The sequence below is a fragment of the Macaca thibetana genome, chromosome 15 (genome assembly GCF_024542745.1).
Source record: "Macaca thibetana thibetana isolate TM-01 chromosome 15, ASM2454274v1, whole genome shotgun sequence".
In the NCBI taxonomy this organism is placed as follows: Eukaryota; Metazoa; Chordata; class Mammalia; order Primates; family Cercopithecidae; genus Macaca; species Macaca thibetana.
This window is the reverse complement of record NC_065592.1, coordinates 17,856,259-17,875,648: the sequence shown is the minus strand read 5'-3', so window position 1 is coordinate 17,875,648 and position 19,390 is coordinate 17,856,259. Positions and strand designations below refer to the sequence as shown.

The following is a 19,390-nucleotide window of genomic DNA, read 5'->3' as shown; positions in this document are numbered from 1 at the left end:
TTTTCTCACTAGTTTTGATTTTTTTCCTAATTATTTTAAGCACCATGTTTTTCTTCTCCATTTCAATAGCAAGGTTCCCTTTTGCAGGTTGTTTTTGTTCATAAAGATCTCAAGCATCAGGGATCTGGTTAACCCCTTCGGTGTGTACCAAAGTCTTACAATGGCAGAAGGAAGGTCTGGCTGGCTTCAGGAGAGGGGAAGATGCTTTAGCACTTTGACACAGCAGGCACTGGGTATGGGTGATGATCCAGTCCAACTGGGCATTCAGAGGAGGGGAGGGAGACTCTGGCAAAAAGACCACCTCTCCTCTGAGCCACGGTTCTCACACTCGGGACTCCCTGCTTTGAGGATGCAGGGCATCTTTTATTTTTGCATTCGTCTGCTCATCAAACACTCACTGGGCACTGGGCGAGATGCTTTGCATGTTCTAGGCCATGTGCTAAGCCCTCGAGGATGCAGAATGCACAGTGGGTGGCTTTTCTGGGTCACAGCATGCTACATGCCTTGTATGCATTCTCTCTTAACCCTCACAGCAACCCTCCTCTGTTGCTTCCCCCCATGATAGCTCTGGTCGCATACTATTGCAATTGTCAACTGTATGTCATATTCATTTGTGACTGAGAGACACTGGGTATAATGGAAAGGGCAGCAGACTCTGAAGTTAGACTGATTTTTATTCAAATACTAGGGTCCCCACTGTAACATTTTTTTTAGACGCAGGATCTCTGTCACCCAGGCTGGAGTGCAGTGGCACAATTGTAGCTCACTGCAGCCTTGAACTCTTGGGTGCAAGAAATCCTCCTGCCTCAGCTTCCCAAGTAGCTGGGACTATAGGCAAGTGCCGTCATGCCTGGTGAACTTTTAAGTTTTTTATAGAGATGGGGTCTTGCTATGTTGCCCAGGTTGGTCTTGAACTCCTAGCCTCAAGTAGTCCTCCCATCTCAGCCTCCTGAAGTGCTGGGATTACAGACATGAGTCACTGCTACTGGCCCCCACTGTAATACCTGACATGTCTGTATAATTTCACCTCTTTCAGGCTCAGGTTTTTCATCTGTTGAATGGGAATAACAACGCTTATCCCACAGGATGGTGCGAGAAGGAAATGAGGTAATTCATAGCAAGCATTTTTTTATTTCTGTCCCATATAAATGTTCAGTAAATGGTCCCTTTTTTTCCTTAAGAGGCTAGGATCTGTACATAATTTATCTTTATATCCCTGCAGGGCACAATGCCTGGTAGCATGTTCAGTAGCTGTTAGTTGAGTGGATGAATGAATGAATGAGTACGTGTTCCTTGAGTACGAGAACCCAGGCTCTATCGTTCTTCACAGGCTTCTTTCTTTTCAGCCCCCAGCAGCTGTGGGATGGGGAAAGCCATCTCCCTCAGCACGGCACCCACACCTCCAGCCAGTACCTAACTGGATCTGAGGTTCTCAAACCCCTCGGCTCCACACCATGGAGGGAAGAAAAGACCCTCTGGCCTTTCTGCTGACACTTGGCAAAAGGAAGAACAACCACTCAACCACAGACTTCTCCTTTTGCTACTCAGTAGCTTCCTGAATGGTCCTAAGAAGTTGGCTGTCTCCAGATGCCCCTCTCCTCGAGAATGAGGGGCTTGGACCAGCCTTGAGAAGGAGGCAAGAACTGGGCCCTGGCTGGTACCAGCAGTGGCTACTGAGACCATGGGCACAGAAGGCTTCCCATGCATGGCTTTCATGCCCAGGCCCACTTTCTAGACCCCCAGGCCCTGTTATTTCCTTCCAGGAGTGATGAAAACTCAGAGGATGGAGGAAAGGGAGACAAGAGGTTGGACAGGCACTCTCTCTGCTCCAGTTCTGTCCTCCCAGCAGGCCCTGTGAGGTGACTTTTATCCTCCTGCTGCTGCCGTCCCCTCTGACTCCTGCCTCACGAGCCCCAACCCTCTGTATTACTTAAGTGAACAAGCACTGCTTGTGTAGCCCTGGATGGGGGAAGAGCACCCTGGGCGAGGAGGTAGGAGGCCTGAGTTCAAATGTTGCCTTCCTTTGCTACTCCCTGGCTGTGGGAGTTTAGACAAGTCACTTTTGCTCTTGGAACCTTAGGGTGCACATCTGTAAAAGGGGATGCTGTTGCCCAACTTGAAGGCCTGGCAAGAATTTGCAGTGATATATGCACAAATGAAGTAATCTCAAAACTGCTGTTACTACTGGTGATGACTACTCCACCTAGTCAGGGGCTGAGAGGTCTGGCGAAAGGCCTGGGAGATCCCAACCCTGAATTTGCTTATCAGTATGTGCTAAAAATAAGAATTTTTCTCATTTCCATAGCTTGGTCAGCAGAATACAGAGACCCAGGCAGACCCCAGAAAACCTCACCGGAGCTTGAATTGCGGACAGCCCCTGTGGATTCCGCTTACCGGGAGCAATTTAAGAGGCAAACAAAACATGAAAAACTACTCAGAATTAACAATGGGCCAGATGGTAATGCTAGTTTGCAGCAACAAAACATGATAAATAGCTTCCTGCTGCTACTCCTGATCAATTTCAATATTTAATAATTCCACTGCCACCCCCACCCCCTCATCTGGCCCCCTCCGTGGGATCCTGGATGACTCCCCACATTCAGCTCACAGAGCAAACGCTTCTTTGCTTTCTGAAGGTGTCAGCAGAAAGTGCCGCCGCTCGATTGTCACATGAGCACTCTCAGTCCTCGGAATGATAATTAATCTGCCTACTTCTCTTGAAGACACTCCATCTCACGCCTCTCCTGGTTGCCAGGGAGGGCTGGAAGGGAGCTGCCAACTGCAGAGATGCGAGAGAGGCACTCACCTTGTTGATTCAATGACTGCTGCTATTTCCTGGGTTTTGCTTTTGACTTAAAGAAAAGGGAGCTGTAGGGAGCTTGGTGGTCATCTCACTCTAGGACTGTTAGTAGGAGAAGGCAACCCGAAAGAGGCTCGGGTGGATTGGTGTTTGAACCTTATCCACTAGCCATGCTTCTCTGGGCCTCAGTTTCCTCCTCTGCACAATGGAGATAATCATATCTACCTCTAGGAGAATTCTAGCCGGTGCTGCACATGTAAAGTGCCTGTGGAGTGCTTGGCATATAAGAATTGGCCAAGAACTGGCAGCCGGGAGCATCATTACTAAACATGAAGCCAAGCGGCAAATGATGCCTGAGCACCGGTGCCCTGCAGGAAGGACGGGCTGCGCCTCTGTGGTTGGGAAGTTTCTGGCCCACATGGGTGTAGGGCAGGACTGCCTAGGGGTGCAGCAGCTGCCAGGCAGACGGCCCCCAGGATTCTCCCCAAGGGGTGTCCAGTAATAAGATAAACTGGCTTGCACCAGTCCTTATCAGCAAGGACTCCAAAGACCTCAGAGCAACCCTGGAGAGCAGGGATTTTTGGTGCCATTTTACAGATGAGGAACTGGAGATGAGGAGTTGGAATGACTTTTCATGCTGACAAGGGCAGGAAATGGCATAATCAATTCTAATCTGGATCTCCCAACCTGACTTCAGGTCCTCTCCGCAGACTCACAGGAGCAAGCTGCCCCACTCCTCACGACCCGGTGCCTCCCTTCTGTGTGTCCCTTTTGGAGGGAGGCAGCCAGAAGAGGGGGTGGCGTGGGTGCCGGGGTGCTGTGGGCTCACAGGTCCTGTGTGATCTCTGTCACCTGAGCTGCAGTTTACTTGTCTGTGAAATGAGACTCATAACGCCTACTGCACTGGTTCACCAGGGCATTTAATGAGGAAATATGCATGAAAGGACCTTGAAGTTTTGTGATGAGCTGTAGAAATATCAGTTATGGTTATTATAATTTTTTTAGAAAAACACCCTCTGGACTGGGCGCAGTGGCTCACGCCTGTAATCTCAGCACTTTGGGAGGCCAAGGCAGGCGGATCACTTGAGCTCAGGAGTTCGAGACCAGCCTGGCCAACACGGTGAAACCCCGTCTCTACTACAAAAAATACAAAATTAGCCGGGTGTGGTGATTCGCACCTGTAATCCCAGATACTTGGGAGGCTGAGGCAGGATAATTGCTTGAACCTGGGAGCCGGAGGTTGCAGTGAGTTGAGATTATGCCACTCCAGCCTGGGCAACAGAGTGAGACTTCGTCTCAAAAACAAAGAAACAAAAAAACAAAAAACAAAAGAGAGAGAGAAAGAGAGAAACACCCTCTGTGAGGAAAAAGATAGGAAACTCATCCACCTGAAGGTGGGTTCTTCTCACAGAACCCTTCACCACAGAACCTAGATGATCAACATCAAAATTTCTTGTGTGGTATTCAAGGCTTTGACAGCTCCCCTAACCCCATCTCTACCCCTTCTCACATCCCTTTTTGCTGTAGCCCATCTGGGCTACTTGATACGATCTAAGCTCAACAGCCTCTCCTGTGTCCATGCCAAGGCCAGGCAATAGCCCTGCCAGAGTGTCTGTCCCAGCCCTGTTCACCAGCTGATCCCATACACCTTTCTCCTGAAGTCTTCCTTGGCCCTCCCTGGATGAGGAGCTCCTCCGCTGGGTTCCCGGATAGCTTCTTTGAGCTTCTCTCCCCCACAGCCAGGCATCCTACTACCCAGCATCATTTTCTCATCTGCCTCCCAATTCTTTCAGGACAAGAACCAAGCACTATATCTTCCAGCCCACCCAAGGCTGGGCCCAGCACATGCTCAGGAAATGTGTGTGAGGGGTGAACAAATGAACGAATAACTGAGTGTTCCCAGTATGGATGGAATCTGAGCCTTAAGCAAAGGCAAAGAATGCTAACGGTGGCATGAGAATTTGGTGGCAGACAATGCTCCAGGATTTAAATTCAGCTCAATCCCTGGATGATGTCTAGATCTGATGGCATCATCTTCTTCCCCCATCTGAACCTTTGACAAGAAGGAACAGAAAATATACCACCCACGCCTGTCAGGACCCCCACAGGCCATGGCAGAGGCATTTGTCAGGTACCTGAGTCCCGCTGATCCAGGGTCATGGAGTTCCACCTCCGTGTGATGTCAATGTAGAGGATGTCCACGGCGGCCATGGACAGGCTGCTGCTGCTGAGTTTGCAGTTCCTGCCAACAATGGGAAGTGACATGTCACTGCCAGCCTGAAACCTGTCCAGTATATCTTTCCTCCACTCCTGTTAGGGACTGAATGTTTGTGCTCCCCAAATCCATAGGCAGTGCAGTGCCTACTGCACTGGTTCACCAGGGCATTTAATGAGGAAATATGCATGAAAGGACCTTGAAGTTTTGTGATGAGCTGTAGAAATATCAGTTATGGCTATTATAATTTTTTTAGAAAAACACCCTCTGGACTGCGCGCAGTGGCTCACGCCTGTAATCTCAGCACTTTGGGAGGCCAAGGCAGGCGGATCACTTGAGCTCAGGAGTTCGAGACCAGCCTGGCCAACATGGTGAAACCCCGTCTCTACTACAAAAAATACAAAATTAGCAAATCCTAATACCTCCAAGGTGATGGTATTAGGAGGTGGGGCCTCTGACAGGTGATTAGGTCGTGAGGGTGGAGCCCTTGAGAAAGGGAATAGTGTCTTCTAGGAAGAGACACTAGAGAGCTTGCCTCCTCTCTACTCTCCACCATGTGAACATAGAAGAAGGCGGCTGTCTACAAACCAGGAAGTGGGTCCTCACCAGACACTGGATCTACCAGCACCTTGATCTTGGTCTTCCCAGCCCAGAAGCATGAGAGATAAATGTTTGCTGTTTAAGCCACCCAGACTGTGGCATTTTTGTTCTAGCAGCCTGAACTAACTGACATTGTCTTTGTTTGGATGGTGCTCCGGGTCTGGAATATCCTCCCTAACCACAGCTGGAACTGCTGCAAGGTGACCAGCATGGAGCAGTAGAAGAGAAGGCATGATGTAAGCAAGTTAGATCCTTGGGTTCCTGTAAGTTCAGCCATTTGGTTAGTTAGAGGTCTAACGGGCTGGAAAGAGCGAGAACTTTAAGAAAGCAAGTCTTTTTTTTTTTTTTTTTTTTTTTTTTTTTTTGAGACAGAGTCTTGTTCTGTCGCCCAGGCTGGAGTACAGTAGTGTAATCTCAGCTCACTGTAACCTCTGCCTCCTGGGTTCAAGCAGTTCTCCCTACCTCTGTCTCCCGAGTAGCTGGAATTACAGGTGCCCACCACCACGCCCGGCTAATTTTTGTAGTTTTAGTAGAGACGGGTTTTTGCCATGTTGGCCAGGCTGGTCTCGAAGTCCTGACCTCAGGTGATCCGTCTGCCTCGGCCTCCCAAAATGCTGGTATTACAGGCGTGAACCACTGTGCCTGGCCAGGACAGCAAGTCTTGAGTTGTAGCCTGGCTCTGCCACTTGAAGGCTGCATGGCCCTGGTTAAAACATTTCACCTTCCTGAGTCTCGGTCTTTATTACAGTCATTGTGTGTCAGCCTGACCTTACACAGCAGTGTGGGTCCCTGTCTGCTCCAAAAGGGAATGAACTCCACATGTCAAGAAATGCCCCCATGCACGTGTCCTATCTCTCAGTCTCCAGAAAGAGGAAGGGAAGCTGGGCCCTTGGCGCTGCCCTCTCCTGCCAGTGTCCAGGTAGCTGACGGTGTCATGCTCAGATGACCCAGGGATGACAGCATGTCACCACTACAGGCTGAAGCCATCACCACTGTCCAGAAGCAATTTCCCACTGGAAATGCTCACCAGCTGAGTCCCTGAGGACAAATCTACGGACAAGGGCTCAAGGCTTCTGTCCTTTACTCATCTTAATCTGCCACCTGAAGATTCTATATAAGCCCCTAATCAGCCACACTAAGCCCCAGATTTATAGAGCAGAACAGCACAGGCTGGGTCCTTGCTGCTCTGTGCGGGCTGACACAGCATTGCCGGGGAGGTTCCTCGTTCCTGACTTTAGGGGAGTCACCTGGAATTGACAGGAGGATTGTGGGGGGCGGCCCCTGAGCTTCGGATGCTCCACTTGTTTAGGTGCAGGGAGGCCACAGTAACCAGGTTTTCAGTCTGATGTCAGCACTGGTGCTCCCTGTCCACGCCGCAGCAGGGGTGTTTAGAATCCTCCTACTCCTCCCCAGCCTTTTTTTTTTTTTTTTTTTTTTGTATGGAAATATGGAGTGGAGGGTAGTCTGGTATGCTGAAAAGAGCATGATTTAGATTTAGGCATCAGACAGATTAGGATTCAAATCCTGACTGGAACCTTTTCTAGCTGTGTGACTGTGGGGAATTTACTTAAACCTTCCGTGCTTTTATTTCTTGGGCTCTAAAATGAAGGTAATAATACCTGCCCACATGGTTGTGAGTACATGCCAAGAACCCAGCATGGTGCCTGTCACCTGGTAGGCCCACAGCAATTGTGAGCTCCCTTCCCCAACTCTCTCCCCCTTTTCCCTTTTCTTCTTCTAGATCTAGAGTCATCTCATCCCAGAGGCTGCCTGGAGCCAAGTGAGTGACCCTGCCCATTGTGGAGAAATGGAGCGCACCAGTCTGAATGTCTGTGTACAAGGCTTGGGCTCTCTGTTCAAACTGGAAGCAGCCCTTGGCTTGTCCAGGTGCACCCCTGCCTTGGACAGGATTTTGCTGGGAGGCTTGTCCCAAGGCAGGCTGGATTTGTCCAGGGAATCCTGAAAGCTAGGCCTCCGCGCCAGCTGTCAGGTTGGCTGAACTACATTCAATGCTGCTTTCAACTTTTCAAACGAATCCACATCCACTGCCTCAGCTAATGATGAAGTGGCTCTTTGATTTCCCATTTGTCATTATCCCTTGTGTGAACAGCTCTGTTAGGGATTGGACAGGGGAGGGGTTGATTGGCAAGCAGGGTTGGGCATCAGAGTCCCCTCTCCAAACCCAAGCACACCCCTAATGACGGTGGCTGGGCGTGTGCCCCGCATGGTGCCCAGACAAGCCTGGTGCTCCTTGTATGCCAGCACACTTTCTTGCCCCCTTCCTCCCTCCTCCCTTCCTTTCTTCCCGCCTGTATTTCCCAGGCCATCAATGCACACCCTGCTTCCTCCTGGGCTCCTGCTCTGTATTTCAATCCCAAGTCACGGTGGCAGACTTCAAAGCACATCAGCACACAGTTATTGAGCCCCAGTAACCACATGTCAATGGACGCAGAGGTTTTCACATCACTTGTCACCAAGACGGCTATTTACTGGGTTCTGTGGGGGACGATGATCCAGTCTCTCCCAGGGTATTCTAACAGCCTGCATTGCTAATTTACAAAGCTTCATTAGGAACAGCCACAGTGTCCTCTAATTATCATATCAGTGTCCTCTGGGCTACCTGCTCTTCCACAAGACAGGAGCGCTGCCTGGCTTGCTCTGTGGGTTAATGGAGTATTAAAAGGGAAACCACACTCACCAGTGGTATATAGTTTTTTTTTTTTTTTTCTGACAGGTAGAAAATAGAAGTGTCAAACCTCTAGCAGGAGCCGTAATTTAAAACAGAAATTCTCCGTTTATTCCCTTTCCAAGGTAACTCTTCCTCCCTAGTGATGCCTGCGAATACAGTTGATTGCAACATCTGCTACTGGGACAGAGGAGGGATCCATGCTGGCTGCGGTAGGCAGGAAATGCAAATGCCTTAAAAGAATCTTGATTCTGTAGGCATTTCTTGGGCACCATCTGTATGCTAGGGCTTTTCTTGCTCATTAGCTGTCTGGATTTTAACCATTCTTTGAGGGTGGTATTCCTAGTACCATTTCAATGAAGCATATGCTGAGGCTCAAGAGATGGGACATGACTTGCCCAAGGTCACACAGCTGGAATTCACATCTAGCCCTTCCTTGGAAGATAAGAGTAGTGGGCTTGGGAGCTGTGGGGAGGTGGCCCAGTCCAGGGCTGCAGGAGGGATTCAGGAATCAAGAAACCAGGTCTCAGGCCAGGGACCAGTAGGTTGGAGTCTCTAAAGCACTCCTGTTGGAAGCTTTGGGATATGGGGCTGGGGCTAAGACAACCAGGGTGCTGGGATTTGCCCTGTGGTTACCAAACATTCTCAACAAACTCAAACAGGAAATGAATGACTCCAACGGTCAAGATATCAAGACTTTGGAATGAATTTTTCATCCATCTATCCACTCAATAAAAATTTATTTGTGCCCTCTCTGTGTAGGCAGTATTCTGGGCTTGGACAGCAAGGAAGAGCTGAATGGGCCTTGGAAACCGCTCTCAGAGACTGTACGTGATCTTAGAGTCTGCAGTAAAAATGTGGCTCTTAATCATTGAGAACAGTTTTCCCTTATGCCTGGGGATGCAGTTCCTCAAATGACTAATGAGTGGAAGGATAAATTCTTCAGTGGAAGAAAAGTCCGAGAAATAGGGTATCATGAGAAGCCAGAAAAGTTTCTAGGAAAGGATAGGTTAAAAGTGTGCATGGAAAAGATGAGCTTTGGAGTCAAATACACACGAGTTTGAATCTTGGCTTTGTTGTGTAACCTTGTGCAAGTCATGGAAGCTCTCTGCATCTACATTAGCAAATTTCAATTTGTACAGTGAGAAAAAGACTGTTCACCATACAAGGATCTTTTAAGGACTAGCTCAGTGCCTGGCACGCATGGGGAAGTGGCAAATGGCAGTTCGCATCCTTCCTCTCTGATGTAGAACCAGTTTGAAGAGATAGTCTGTGTGTGTGTGTGTGTGTGTGTTTCCCCAGAATCAAAGGAATTTGGGCACATATGATGGGAAAGAATCACAAATCATTTAAGTTCATTAGGAGTCCAAATATAGAAAGATTTGAAATGATCATTCTCATTTCCTCTTAACAACTACTGACATCTCATGGGAAATTTAGGAACCAACTTTTTCCACTCCATAAAATCCTATTTATAGAATTTCTTTTGTGTTCATCCTTCTCTGTGCAGAAAAGAAGTTTTGTTGTTGTTGTTGTTTTTTCTGGAGAGGATTCTATAATGTGAAAGTTAACAAATGATCAATATTTATTTTTTAAAAACCACACTACCTAAACATCTAGGGGGGCAAGAAGACAACTCCAGTTTAAAAGGTATGGCTTTGAAAGTCCATTGATATCCAAGGCGTGCAATACTGCTGGAAAGGGATGGTCACAGAAGCAGGGGAGATTAGCAAAGTCACTGAGGAGTTAATGACAGAGGGGGAAGCAAGGCGCCTTACGCTCCTATTCTAGAACATTCTAACACACCATGTTGCCTCTGAGAGAATAAAGTCCCCCACAGCTATCCATTATGAAGCATGTTAATATAATCTTATGATAAAAGGGAGTGGAAGGGGAAAGGGGAAAGGAAGAAAAACCTAGAAGGAGGCCCAGGATCAGAAGCCACCCAGTGGGAGAACCTCACATGAAGCAAATGCTTGCGGTACAGAGAAGCTGCTGCATTTCCTAGAAATAAACCTGGTTTTGGCAAACTGCTTAATTTCTGGGCTGCCATCATGAAAAATGCAGCATATGCAAATTGATGTCCAAGTCTGATGTGGGACACATTTGTAAAAATTTTCATTTGTGAATTACATAGATGCCCCCCAAATCAGTAATCCAATGGAAGAAGAATGACAAAAATGCATCTTCCTCCAAGATAGCCATCAAGCTGAAAAATCAATCAGATACTGTCTATTTCTTGGGGAAAAGGTGGCTTCACACCCCAGCAATTATTATAAAATAAAATGTTAAAAAAGAAAGAAGAAAAGAGGCACTTAATTCATGGTAATGTGTGCTACTATTATGTGCCTCCTGAGGAAGTGACATGAAAAGCCGGTTAGAGAGAGTTAAGTCTAGACGAGAGAAGAACAGTTCATTATTTCTCATTTCTTGGTGAAAAAGAAAAATAGAATATGGCCAGACTGGCATTAGCATAATTCACTCCGAAAACTGCTGATCTATGCAGCACATTATGAGAGATGGACACTGGAAATAAATTCAATCGGAGTGTTTATTATTTTCTTCCCTCTAGTTCTCTTCAAGGAGCTTGGAGAGAGAGAGTGGGTAGAACAGATGAAAAGCAAGTTCAACTTCTGCCATTTGCGTGGGAGCGCTGAGAGGAGTGTATCTCGCCAGCGAATATGTCTTTTTCAAAGTGCTCCTGAGAAGGGCACTTGGTTTGATTTAACATATGGCATAAATATTATTAATTCATAATGAAGCAAAATTTAAACCAAAGTGGAACAGAGAGAGAGAAGGGTTGTTAGCAAGAGAAAATGCATGCTGTTAAATTTAGCCGGCAAGACTGAACATACTCAGAGAAATCTAAAGGCAGAGAATCTCATCTTTTATGATTAGGTTGCTGTTAGGATTTTCTGGTACAATTGAAAAAGAAAAATCCGGCCAGGTGCGTGGCTCACGCCTGTAATCCCAGCACTTTGGGAGGCTGAGGCGGGTGGATCACCTGAGGTCGGGAGTTCAAGACCAGCCTGACCAATATGGTGAAACCCCATCTCTACCAAAAACACAAAAATTAGCCAGGTATGGTGGTGCACGCCTGTAGTCCCAGCTACTCAGGAGGCTGAGACAGGAGAATTACTTGAACCTGGGAAGTGGAGGATGCAGTGAGCCGAGATTGCATCACTGCACTGCAGCCTGGGCAACAGAGCAAGACTCTGTCTCAAAAAAAAAAAAAAAAAAAAAAAAAAAGAAAGAAAAAGAAAAACCAAGAAAAACTTATTAATGGTTGTGCAATGCTTTCTCCATTTCTTCCTGCATTCTTAATTACTACAGACATTTGTTGGGAAGGGAGGGAGGAGGGAGAGGAGCTCAGTCTGAGTCCCTGAGCACTGGCTGCCTGGTCCCCACTTGAAGAAGTGGTTCTCAGTGTCACGGTCACCATGGCTCCCTAATGAGCTTGGCCACTGATTGGGAATGATGGCTGCAGGACCTAATAGTCTCTAATGTGGCAAAACCTGGGTTTTCATGCAAATGCCCTTAATTGTGGAGAGCAAAAGGGTGAAAAGTCATAAAGCCTATCACGTAGAGACAGATTTGTGGCTATATTTTTTATCTCACCTGGTTCCAACCTGAGAGCATTTTAGGAATCTTCTTGGTTAGAACCATTCTCAATTCTGCTTTCTTTTCAAGAGGCATAGCAGTCCTCTTAATAGGCACCTCCTTCCTCTCATACCAGAGGTCACCCACTGATGGTATCTATGGGCAGTCATGCTTTCATTGAATCCAGTATTTAAAATTATTTGTCAAATTGCCAACATTTGTAGATGTGTATTGAGATTTTATGTAGATATTTAGGATTGAAAAATAAAAAGCTCTGGTGATATGAGCCCAGCAGCAGCCTTCCTTTAGATATGGGATGTGCTCTCCAGCTTGCCACAGCCTGCCCTCCTGCCCCGACCTTGTCTACCTAGCCCTCTGTGATAGTTGATGCTTCCTGCCGAACCTGTAGGCAAGTGAGATGGTGATACTTACCATAAGCAATTTTTCAAATCTCCTCCTCTCTCTTCTTTTTGAGTAGGACTTTATTAGGAGTAAAAAGGAAGCATTTCCGTTTCTACCAGCAATTTAGCCTAGATGATAAACCTAACTTCTAAATTTGGGCTATACATGCCATCCATTCTCAGGCTCTCCCTGCTGCCTGGAAAAATCCTGCCTCTAGCAGTCCAAACCCTGCCTCCTTTTGGGAGCCTGCCTTGATTCCACCAGGTAGAGGAAGCCTCCCCCATTCTGTGCTTGTAGCACTCTGAATGCCACCCTGCGGGGGAGTCCATGAGCCACCGCCCCATGACTCTGCCAAAACATTGCCTTTAATGACGTGTTCATTGCATGCTATTAGACTGACAGTCCTTTGAGGGCAGGCAGGGTCCCATTATTTGCCTTTGAACGTCCCATGGCTACCAGGTGCTCAGTAACAGTTGTTAGGTTAAACCAGACATAATCCTTTATAGCATAATGTTGAGCTAGAACAGATCTCACAGGACCAGGGTTCCGTGCAACTCCCAAGATATCATCCACACGAAGCCAAGCCATTCCTTCATGCTCTCTGATCTTGAACTGAGTTTTCTGTGTGATGGTGTAAAGGCTGGGGAGGGCCAAGAAAGCTTCTGCCGTTGCTCCAAAGATCTGTGCCCACAGACATCTTATGCTGAGAGAAGCACCCCAGCTTGCTCAATCTCATCATTCTCCGGGGCCCCAAATACTTCCACAGTGCCCATAAGTGCACTCATGACCTGGGGCCTCTGTCACTAAGCTGTTTCCTTATGTTACAAGGTCCAGGAATCACAAAGGGGCAGAGCCTGCCTACCTATCTGTTCTCTTTCTTCTCTTTTTCACTATAATGGGATAGCACTATGCACAGTTAGAATAATTGTATTTCCCAGCTTCCTATGCAGATGGTGGTAGCCAGTAAGATAGAAGTGGAAGTCACTGAATACAGCTTCCAGGAAAGCTTTTGAAGGGATCTAATTCATCTGTGGAGGCCTTTTTTCTTCCTCCCCTTCTTCCCCTTTCTGTCTGGAATTCAACCATGATGGCTGGATTTTCAGCAGCCCTCTTGTGACCATAAGACAACCCTGAAGTGGAAGTACGCACTTAGGATGGATGAGCAAAAAGACAGAAAGTGGAACATGGATCATATTGTGGAGTCATTAACCAGCTCTAGAACCCCCACTGCAAAAGTTCCTGTTATATGAAAGAAAGTTACTATTTAAGCCATTTGTAGGTGGTTACCTATTACTGAAAGCCAAATGTAATTCCTAAATGAGTCCCAGAGTATCATGTCAGGCAGTCTTTTCAGTGCAAATAAGTGCCTATTGACTTTTTTGAAAATTCCCACTGCCTGATGGAAATAATAACCACAAGACTCCCACCGAACAAGCAGCTCCCATGAACTAGGCATCAGGCCAGCTGCTCTATGATATATTATCCCAACCTCACAACAATCCTGCAAGGCAGGGATGATTGTTCCCATTTTGCAGATGAGAGAACTGAGTGCAGAGAAGATAAGGAATTTGCCCAAAGCCACACAGCTATTAAGTAATGTGCTTGGCTCTGAAGCCAGACCCGTCTGATCCCAAAGCCTGTCCTCTTTCCACTGGGCTTCCCTCCCCCACCCGCCCTACCCCCTGAAACTAACACAAAGCCCTTCTCAAAGTCATCTTGCAAAAATACTACTTCAGGTGTACTGAAACGGCAAAATTCCTGCCAATACTTTTGTGTACCATCCTGTCAGGAATAGCAGAGGGCTAGAGTTAGAATTTATAAAACTTCTTTGGAGACATGCTTTTGACAAAAGTGGTTTCCCACTCAAAACTTCTAATTATTTTAGTGAAAAAAGCTGTGAAAAGTGTGACTTTGAGGTGCAAGACAAAAATATTAAAATCAGTGATGGGAAAAACAACAGCCATATTGAGTGCTCGCAGACATACTCCATGAGGTGTATAGGATACAATTACTTGCTAAGGAACATTTCCATATTGTCAGCCATTCTTATTTGTTAAAGGGATCTAGAGTTATTAGATTAACACATACTAAGTGGGAACCTTCTTTGATCGAGACTCTGTGTAGGACCATATATATATCTATATAAATTATATATAAATATACATATAATTTCACGGAATTCTTTTAACCTTGTAAGAAGAAACTGACATTTATTGATCACTTACGACTTGCTAGATGTTTCTATGCAATCTGAACTAATCTTACACACACTATTGTAGGGCACAGGCAGCTTTATCCTCATTTTACAGGATAGATGTATTGAGGTTTAGGGGTGCTCTTTGCCTTGCCTTAGGGTTACTTGCCCTAGAAGCTAGTAAATGCTGCTGTATTGCCCCAAAGTGTCCCCACAGGGTAGAGGGAGATTAATGTGTAATCTCAGGAAACCAAGTGGCAATTGCTTACTTTGCAGGCTGCAGCAAAGATATAATTTCTTTATCTCATGTTTTATCTTGAAAATTCATGCAAATTTTGCATTATGCTCTAAAATATAGCCGTGTTATTTTTATATTAGAACAAATGCATTAAAATATTTATCAGCTGAATTATTTAACTTTTCCCTCCTGAAACTGACACTTTGGAAAGATGTGCCTTGCTTCTCTGTTGTGGCTTCACGAACGCCAGGCACACAGCCATGCACCACTGGGAGAAGCCCGGTTTAAGAAGTGCAAGGTCTGCCTGACTCCAAGGGGCGATTATTAGTATGCGTTTTCAGGACTCAGCTCAAGGTAGGCACAGAGTTGTTTTTTAATCATGAACATAAGGTTGCAAATGCTGTCACATGCATCATATTCATTAATTCACTCAACAAATGAGAGTCTACCATGTACCAGCCACTAGGCTAATCTATGCTCAAATGGAGGACTGACCCAGCACCACAGATTCTCCCAAGTGCAGTCAGGGAGACCTGACCCGCCAGATGTGAGACTGGACTCCACCCGGCTCAAAGCCCAAGCCAGAGGAGGCTGTTCTCACTGACCTTATGAAGGTACGAAAGCCTGTTGGCCCCAACTTCATTGTCCCCTTGATGCCCAGGAACCGGATAAACAAATTTGCCATCCTGTCCACCAGGCGCAGGTAGTTGAACTGCTTTGCGTACTTGGGGAACACCTGCTTGAGGCAAATGGAAGGCAGGTGGGCTTCGGGGTTGGTGTTGCAGTCTGGAGCACTGGTCAGCTCGCCGTCCAAAGCATCTTCCTTTCCAGCGAATGGTTTTTCAAGCTGCTGAGACCTGAAGCACACAAAGAATTAATGACATAACACTTTCCCTTGCAGTTTCTCCTTTACTTGAGATTTACAACCTCCTCAGGCGGCAGCATTATCAGTATTTTTATTTTACAGACAGCAAGACTAACCACAGAGAAGTGACCTGCCCAAGCTCACACAGCCAGCACATAGCAAAGCCAGAACGTGAAACCAAGGCAGAGCCAGTGCTAGAAATGTGTGCTTCCTCCTTCTACCATCCTGGTTTCCCAGTATGAAAACCTTCCTTTACTGTACTCGTGATTCAAGAGAATACTTTATTATGTAGCAGTCTAGGTTTGATTTCAAACTCTTACTTACGGGTAGTAATTGAATAATTAAGAAATATAAAAATCTCATCGAGGACTGGCAAGAAGCCAGAACACAGTTCAACGAACAATTTGCAAAGATGCATCAGCTACCGAATTCTAGGAATAGAAACAATTATATTTCTGGCTTAACTGTTTTTTAAAATTTGGAATTCATACAAAAAATGATTATAGTGTAGTGATTCCTTAGTCTGGATAGTTTATTCAGAAATTATTTTGATGTTCAAGAAAACTAGCAGCTAATAACTCTTAAATATCCACCTCTAGCTCAGAATGTTCTTCTCATCTTAGACCTACATATTATTCCCCCTCGCCCCAAATCTACATTCCCCATCTCCTTGAATGTCACAACCATCTGCCAGTTACCCAACAGGAAAGCACAGAATAAACGCCGACTCCTCCTCGGCTAGTTCTGCCTCCTTAGTCCTGAAGCCAACCCCTGCTGCTCTGTCCCTGCCTGGACTGTAGAAAAGGCCCTCCTGCCTCTGGCCTTGCCCATCCATAGATCCATCCTCCAAACTGGCACCTAAGTCACCTCTTTTTAGGCCACCCTGGCTGAGTCACTCACTTGCTAAAACCACTGAGGACTCCCGAGTCTGTACTGCTCTTTCTGGCACTTGAGGCCCTTCCCGAGCTCTTCTTGGGCCTCCTCATTTCCAATCTTCCCCCCAGCCAGGCACACTGTTCCAGCCCAAGCCTTGTGCACTGCTCCTCCCAATGTGCCACTCATTGGCCTGCCCTGGAACCAGAGACTCCATGCTCCCTGGACACCCAGTTCCCTTCCACACTCAAGGGCCCTCTCTGCAACTGCACCTCAGTTCCCACTCCTGCGTCCTATCCTGTTGGGATCTGGGGCCAGGTGTAAACCCTCTGCCACCTGCTGTGTTCATTCCTGAGACAGAACCTTGAGCATGTTATACATGGCCAGTAAATGCTTCCTGGTTGACTAACTGATCCAAGAAAATTAGGGTGGCATCTCGTGGTACTGAGACGTGGTGCTATTAATGGTACCAAGGCCTGTTCTCTACTCTTTATTAAATGACCTCATGCCCAGTGCTTTCATTTCCAAGCAAGCATACCATCAGTGCTCAGGTTGGGCCATCTGGGTGTCTTTGTGCCTGCTTTCCTCTGGCCCTGGCTGCCTGGCACACTTCTGTTCCACTTTCAAAACCAGCTGAGATGGCTTCTTGACCACACGGGTCCCTCTCTCTCATGCCTCACCCCCATTCCTTGGACGTGCTTCCTTGTTTGCTTTGTTATGCCTGCACTGCACTGGTTTACATGCCAGTCTCTCTCACCATTTTGTGAGCTCATTGAACGCCTACATCTGTTTCATATAGAAATGTCACTCCTATTTCTATAGGACCTGAAACATACTTGGTGTTTGAGAAAGTCTCATTGAATCTGTTGAACTGAAAAAGTTTGCAACATAAGCCTCAAAATATTAAGGTTACAATGTTTTGTAACTTGTAAGCACTTTTAAATTCAACAGCGAAACAACATGCTTGATAGCCCTACACAAACGGTCCTCCCTTCATCCCAGTTCAAGGAGCCAGCCTCTGGGAAAAACTCCCTTGTGTGACTAAAAAGTCCTGGAAGGCTTATTCCTGGTTTCTCCTTAGTGGGTCTTGATGCTGGTCTCAAAGCAAGGACAGGCAGAGGGCAGAAGCAGAAAAGCACGAGGGAAAAATCTCTTTAAATCTCTTTTCAACTTCAACAGTGTGGAGGGTTTTAAGGAACGAAATGCTCCGTCCCACAAAGAGGAGAGTCCTGACTCTTTGGGAGAGGCAAATGTGCCCAAAGGACTGCAATTTTCCTCCAGCTAAAATGATTTTGTCATCATCACCTTGAACTTAAGACAGTAAATATCAGGTGGTTGCTTTTCAGATGAAATGAAACGTTTTCCCATTAAGGTTATAGGAAGAAAGATGAGAAAAAAGGCGACACTCTTATCGGAAATTAGCCCTTAAATTACTGGGTAAGTGGCAATCAATGACTTTATAAGCACTCAGTAAGTTTTTATTCAAGGAAAGATTTGGAAATGTACAGTTGGAATACACTCTATAACAATGAAAATAGCTCAAAGGACTCCTCAGTGGGCAGAACCGTCCACAGTCAGGCGGCCATCTGCTCTTCACTCCACTCTGTGCAGTTATGACAATGCCCCTGTTCCAGAAGAAGAAACTGAGGCTTGGTAAGGTGTTGCACCTGTATCGTCTAGCTGAACTGGAATTATAATTCAGTTCTAATAAGCCACTGATCCACTGCTGTTTCTATTTTACTACTGTAATTCTACTTTTTTTTTTTTTTTTTTTTTGCTTCAAGCCATTCTCCTGCCTCAGCATCCCAAGTAGCTGGGATTACAGGTGTGTGCCAGCATGCCCAGCTAAATTTTTTTTTTTTTTTTTTTTGAGATGGAGTCTTGCTCTGTCGCCCAGGCTGGAGTGCAGTGGCCGGATCTCAGCTCACTGCAAGCTCTACCTCCCGGGTTCACACCATTCTCTTGCCTCAGCCTCCCGAGTAGCTGGAACTACAGGCGCCCGCCACCTTGCCCGGCTAGTTTTTTGTATTTTTTAGTAGAGACGGGGTTTCACTGTGTTAGCCAGGATGGTCTCGATCTCCTGACCTCGTGATCCACCCGTCTCGGCCTCCCAAAGTGCTGGGATTACAGGCTTGAGCCACCGCGCCCGGTCAATTTTTTTTTAAATATTTTTAGTAGAGACGGGATTTCACCATGTTGGTCAGGCTGGTCTTGAACTCCTGACCCCAAGCAATCCACCTGCCTTGGCCTTGGCCTTCCAAAGTGGTGGGATTACAGGCATGAGCCACCATACTCAGTCCTTCTTCTTTTTCTTCTTTTTTTTTTTTAGAGATAGGAGCTCACTCTGTCACCCAGGCTGGAGTGCAGTGGTACAACTACAGCTCACTGTAGCCTAGGCTGAGCCTAGGCACCCGGGCTCAAACAATCTTGCCTCAGCTTCCTGAGTAGCTAGAACTACAGGTGTGTACCACCATTAGCCTGGCTTTTTTTTTTTTTTTTTTTTTTTTTTTTTTTTTTTTTTTTTTGAGACAGAGTCTTGCTCTGTCAACCAGGCTGGAGTATAGTGGCGTGATCTTGGCTCACTACTACTGCAACCTCTGCCTCCTGGGTTCAAGTGATTCTCTTGTCTCAGCCTTCTGATTAGCTGAGATTACAGGCGTGTGCCACCATGCCTGGCTAATTTTTGTATTTTCAGTAGAGATGGGGTTTTGCCATGTTGGCCAGGTTGGTCTCGAACTCCTGACCTCAAGTGATCCACCCGCCTCAGCCTCCCAAAGTGCTGGGATTACAGGCGTGAGCCACTGTGCCTGGCCAGTCTGGCCAATTTTTAAGTTTTTTTGTAGAGATAAGGTCTAACTACATTGACCAGGCTAGTCTTGAACTCCTGGCCTCAAGCGATCCTCCTGCCTTGGCTAGC

The 19,390-nt window shown here is 46.5% G+C and overlaps 2 protein-coding genes across 3 annotated transcripts in view; one reads left to right on the top strand and one right to left on the bottom strand.

Annotated features, from left to right (window-relative positions):
* The window catches only part of MORN5 (MORN repeat containing 5), a 632,826-nt gene that overhangs the window by 292,972 nt on the left and 320,464 nt on the right, over positions 1–19,390 (top strand). The gene's annotated exons all lie outside the window — the stretch shown is intronic.
* TTLL11 (tubulin tyrosine ligase like 11) overlaps positions 1–19,390 on the bottom strand; it is a 272,426-nt gene that overhangs the window by 36,837 nt on the left and 216,199 nt on the right. For both annotated transcript variants that reach the window (XM_050761886.1, XM_050761887.1), the window contains 2 exons: positions 15,341–15,592; positions 4,936–5,042 (listed from right to left, as the gene is read on the bottom strand). In XM_050761886.1, coding sequence (XP_050617843.1) covers positions 4,936–5,042; positions 15,341–15,592 — 359 coding nt within the window. The remainder of the gene's footprint in view (positions 1–4,935; positions 5,043–15,340; positions 15,593–19,390) is intronic.